The following is a 5,226-nucleotide window of genomic DNA, read 5'->3' as shown; positions in this document are numbered from 1 at the left end:
ATAACTACATTACAAACCCATAAAAATAAATTTATCATAGGAACTATGACACATCCATAGCTGGAGCAAACCAGACCCAACACCACGTGGTAAAGGCTGATATGGCCAAAGCAGACCACAGGTTCCTCTGAATGGCTGTGACCACAGTTCAGAGCCTGTGCACTTTTGCTGGCTACATGGAAAAAATTACTAATTAGAGGAGGCTAGTGGTCAGTCTCAGCAACAGTATGGCTTTTGCTGATCTCATTTGTCCATACATGGCTCTTCGTTAAATCAAGAGCAATTTTTATTCAGACGTGTAACTGCTTACAGATGTTCCCATGTACGTTTGGCCAGCAAACTCACACGTTACAGCTAAGGAAATGCAAAAATACCTAGAAAAAGCCCCACTACCTCGTGCCATGTTAAGGTCAAGCAGATGCAACCAGAGGCAAGGCAAAAGCTGCTGTTCCAGCACAGCAAAGTCAACAGCTTTGGACACCACACAGTGCCTCACCTTCCTCTCTCTTCTCACTGAGGACTTGGCTTACATGGGATAAAAAACCTCTCTTCTAATGAAATTTGTCATTTCAATGAGAAAAACAAGACTATGACTGATGCTACACTTCCTAACTAATGCTCTTGTTACTACATAGCTTTTCAAGCATATTTTCTGGATTTAACTATGTTACATTTAGTTTCTTTTATTCATATAAGGCAGTGCTTGGGCATGGCTTTTCACGTGACCCAGGATAAGTTATTTTGTCCTTCTCCATGCTTACAGGATGAGCTCAGCTCCCCGTAATGAATCCTCATGATTTGGGGTTTAGCAGAGGTTCCCTGACAGTCATCCAACCCCTAGTGTGGCAAACAGAGTGAGAACTCATGAGGTGGAGAAAGTGGTGGGGGAAAGCCTTTCACTGGCTGACTGGAGTGCCAGACTCCAGGAAGATGCTGCCAGCACTTGGGATGCTGATGTGCCCGTGATTTTGAGCGCTGATGCTTTCTGAGAGCGCTCGTTGATTCATGTCACCTGAGCCTCACTTGATCTTCACTTAAAGAAGAGGAAAAAGGGGAAAAGGGAATTGCTTGTGTTTATCAACATGGGTGTTAAAGCATCCCCTTGCAGGCTCTATAACTGACATGGTGCTGGGATGGCTGGAACAGGGAAGGCAAAAATACTCTTTCTGCCTCTCCCACTGCATGGGTGGCTGTGCTCTCTAAAGCTATGGCAATGGGGCAGTAGCACAGCTTAAGCACCCATGCTGGTATCACTGAGACCTTCCAAAGGCACAAGTGACTTGTAGTGCCTCAAGAATGGAGGCTCCACTTGTAGCGCCTCAAGCATCGAGGCTCCACTTGTAGCACTGGAGAAGTGGAGGGTTTCTCTCTGAGGTTCCTCTAAAAAACCTCTTGGTGGCCAACCATCAGCCTGCAGGTTGGGAGCTGGCTGCTCCTGGAAAGCACAGTGGCTGCACACTTTAGCTGGGAAATATGGTGCGGAGAGTGGGAGAGGATCCAACAGACCCCATCCCTCTATCTTTTTTCCTCATGTTCATTTTGCTTTTGAGGACCTGCCTGGCTGGGATGCTGCTGTGCCCCATCACAGTGGGCTGCTGGGCAAGAGCCAAAGGAGGTGGTAGGAGCGGGATGGGCTCTGCTGGAGGTGCCAGCATGCTCAGAAAGCATTTGGCACTCGATCGGGTCCTGCTGAAATAGCCTGGTATTTTTGTTAGAAGATTTTTCTGCAAGCCTTGGAAAATGTATTGCGCAGCTGTGCCTGAGAGAGCAGGCAGAAGCACTTTTCACAAGCGGCAGAGCTCACAGTAGGTTTGAGTTTTAATCCCCTGACAGTGAAGGAGAAGAGCGAATGAGAGACTGAAACCTTCATATCCCACATTCAAAATACACATTGGTGGCAGCCTAGCCCTGTTGGGTCACAGTGCGTGGGGATGCCACAGTGGACTCTGCACAGACAGCTGCTGCCTGGTGCTGCCTGCGGTGTGGGGTGCTGGTGTAGGGTGCTGGTGTGGGGTGCTGCCTGGCCCCAGCTTCAGGCAATGACTTACACACGCTCCCAGACACATATCACCTCCTCCAGGGCTGGGAAAGACAGAGCTCAGCCTGGGCAATTTATTGCTGCTTAATCCACTTAGAAAGCTCCCCTCTGCTCTTCCCCATGCCACTCCAGCCTCTTTGCCTCTAATGTTTTGGAAACAGAGAAGGCATCATCAAAAAAGCCTGGTGCAAGCCATGGAAAAGCTGCTAATGACTTTTTCCAGCCTTGAACAGTGCTGCTCATCACTTCTTTAACCCTTCCCAGGATCCCTATAGGCTGTTTAACTGTCCAAGCCTCCAGTTTGCAAAGATTCTGGGGTGGGAGGGGTGAAGGCACCCAAAAAATCTCATGGATATGCCCCTCCTTTGAAAAGACATGTTGAGACCATTACTTGATAAATGTTGCCTTTCTCAAGCAGTTGCAGGTTGTTTCAAGAGATGTCTCCTCTGCCTCTTTCCTATTCCCTGCGATCGAATCTCCTTTTCCAGGACATCCTACAAGGAGAAGGAGGGGAACACCTTTTGGAGAGGCAAGCATGCAGTCTCACATCGCCCACGTCAAGGGTGTGAGGAACACCCATCACTGCCGGGATTTGCAAGGCACAGTGGTCGGCTCAGCGCAGCGAGTCCCCAAACACCGTGAGGTTGTGCTCCTGGATGTACCGCAGCAGGATGCGTGCCCGCCTGTCGATGGTCTGCAGCAGGGGTCTCAGCCCCTCAGTGCCACCCTGGCTCTCCCAGAGCTCCCGGTCAAGGCGCAGCGACTCCAGCATCAGGCTCTGCAACCTGCCCGACCGCAGTGTGGCCACCGCTGCTGCTGGGAAGCTGCAGCAGAGGAGCAGAAGAGAGAGGGGGGAAAGGGATTACCCAGGGAAGGCTGAGCAAGGGAGGAGGGCAGCAGCAGGACACCCCAGCAAAGGCCACCCCAGTACTTGGAGAAGAAATGCAGGTCCACCCAGATGAAGACAGGATGAGGGGCCTCCTGCTTAAAACTTTGCCCATGGTGAGTGTGCAGGACAGCTCATTCAGAAATGGATCCAAATGAGCTCCAAACCAAGGGACCGATAGTGTGCCAAATGCCTGATGGGCAACAACACGAGAAACACTGAAATACTCGATTATTCAGGGTTTTTTTGGTGCAGCTGCCAATTAGAGAGGGGAAAATAGGCTTTGGAGACTGCCGTCAGCCACCCGGAGCAGGATGAAGGGCCAGTTTCAGGGCAGGGGCATGTGTGATGAGTTTGCAAGCCCACCCAGCTGCCCCATCCTCGGTGGGAGCTGGCCCCACTTCACAGGGGTGCCCAACTGGGGAGGCCAGGAGTGGCACGAAGGTGTGCACATAGGGCTGGTGTCCATTCTGCCTGTGCAAGTACAGGTTTCTCCCAGGATGTTCCCCCAGGAGGGTGGTATCCCCCTCCCTACCTGTCTATGCCTTGCAGGAGCCTGAAGTTGAGCTTCTCCTCGGGGTGCTGTGGCCTGCCAGCGTTGTCGATGAACACCAGGCGGGATGGTGCACTCCTCCGGACCTGGATGGGAAGGAGAAGTTCAGTTATTGTGAGGAGTCACCAGTTTGGGGGTTTAGGTGCTTGCTTTTAATGCATCGAGAAATTCTGAGAGCATTTCAGGGCCAGCAGCTGTCAAATTCCAGGTCTCTCCCTGTCGAGGCACATCTCCCACCACAGACCCAGCATCACCATGGGATCTATGTTCCCTTTGTCACCACCTCAGCCCTGAAAGCACCTTCCAGGCACCTTCATCTTAGCTCCAGAGCAGTCCCTGGGGAGTAGGGGGACATACCAGGATGTGGACCAGGACCAGCTCCGCCGGGTTTCGGCACTTCTCATGGAGCCTCTCCTCCACACAGGGCTCAGAGTGATCGGGCTGAAACCCACAGCAGTAGCGGTCCAGGCGGTCATGAACCTGCAGGAGACATTTGAGGACCTTAGCGGGGACAAGTGCCTGGGGTGGCGACGTCCAGTCGAGAACTTTTCTTGCTCAGAGGAGAATAAAATTTTTCTAAGGATCCTCAGTAAGCACAAAATGGTGAGTGAGAGAGAGGCAGGGAAGGGTTCAGAAGCTGAGCTGACTTGCAAAAGCCCCTCGGCTTGGAGAAGAGACAACAAAGTTGATGGTGACAGGCTGTTCCATTGAAGATCACACACCTGCTGTTGTACATCCACTCTGTATTTGCACAGAGCGAATGGGTCATGCTTTCAGCTGAAACCAAGAGAAGACATACACAGAAATGAATGAAAAAAAGATAATAATTAAAAAAAAAAAAAAAAGCACCCAAGGAAACCTAGGTTTTGAAACCTCAAAAGTATATTATTTTTTTGTTGGGCTGAGTCTTGGTGCACTGGATTATGGTTTCATCTGGCTCCTAGCTCACAGACTCCCTTTCATCCAACCCTGCTGGCAATCTGAGCAGCAATCAATGGAAAGATGAATGGAAAAGGATCAGCAAGGGAAAAAGTGAGCTGTGCATTACACAGAGCATGCCTGACATTTGAGTTAGGCTACGGTGACTTGTTTTGACCACATTTGTGTTTAATCATTTGCAGACACTGCTAAGGTTCCATGTTGTCAAGGCTGTCAAGCCCCTGCTTCCCACCCCAAATCCCTGCAGAAACCCTAGTGCTACTTGGCAGCTTCCAGTGTTTCACCCACACACCCTGAGGGACAAGGGACTCTTAAAGGAAATAAATCTCTGTCAGACTCAGCTTCCGTAACCCTGCCATGGTATTAACAAAGCTTCCTCAGCTTTATCGGAAGAAAGCAGAGCATCCTCTGTGTTGGCCCATGGTGCAGATGGGACCTCACTGGCTGCTAACCCAGGTGTTTCATTAAACCTCAGGAAACAGAGACAGGTTGTCATGTGAGACTCATCCTGGAGCCCTCAGTACAGGAAAGACATGGACATGTTGGAGAGGGTCTGGAGGAAGGCACAGAAATCATCAGAAAGATGGAACATCTCTGCTGTGAGGACAGGCTGAGAGAATTTGGGTTGTTCAGCCTGGAGAAGAGAAGGCTCCAGGGAGACCTTTTATTGCAGCCTTTCAGTACTTAAAAGGGGCCTGTAAGAAAGATGGGGACAGATTTTTTAGCAGGGCTTGTTGCGACAGGACAAGGGGTGATGGTTTTAAACTAAAGGAGAGGAGATTCAGGCTAGACATGGGGAAGAAATGTTTT

At 50.4% G+C, this 5,226-nt stretch overlaps 1 protein-coding gene across 1 annotated transcript in view; it reads right to left on the bottom strand.

The window, feature by feature from the left end:
* Nucleotides 1–268: 268 nt before the first annotated feature.
* GASK1A (golgi associated kinase 1A) overlaps nucleotides 269–5,226 on the bottom strand; it is an 18,686-nt gene continuing 13,728 nt past the window's right edge. Inside the window, exons 3-5 of the mRNA XM_065833099.2 lie at nucleotides 3,835–3,957; nucleotides 3,460–3,563; nucleotides 269–2,862 (exon numbers count right to left, since the gene is read on the bottom strand). Coding sequence (XP_065689171.1) covers nucleotides 2,652–2,862; nucleotides 3,460–3,563; nucleotides 3,835–3,957 — 438 coding nt within the window. The 3' untranslated portion in view covers nucleotides 269–2,651. The remainder of the gene's footprint in view (nucleotides 2,863–3,459; nucleotides 3,564–3,834; nucleotides 3,958–5,226) is intronic.

The sequence above is a fragment of the Patagioenas fasciata genome, chromosome 2 (genome assembly GCF_037038585.1).
Source record: "Patagioenas fasciata isolate bPatFas1 chromosome 2, bPatFas1.hap1, whole genome shotgun sequence".
In the NCBI taxonomy this organism is placed as follows: domain Eukaryota; kingdom Metazoa; phylum Chordata; class Aves; order Columbiformes; family Columbidae; genus Patagioenas; species Patagioenas fasciata.
Note: the sequence above shows the minus strand (reverse complement) of the source record. Positions and strands in the feature narration are given on the sequence as shown.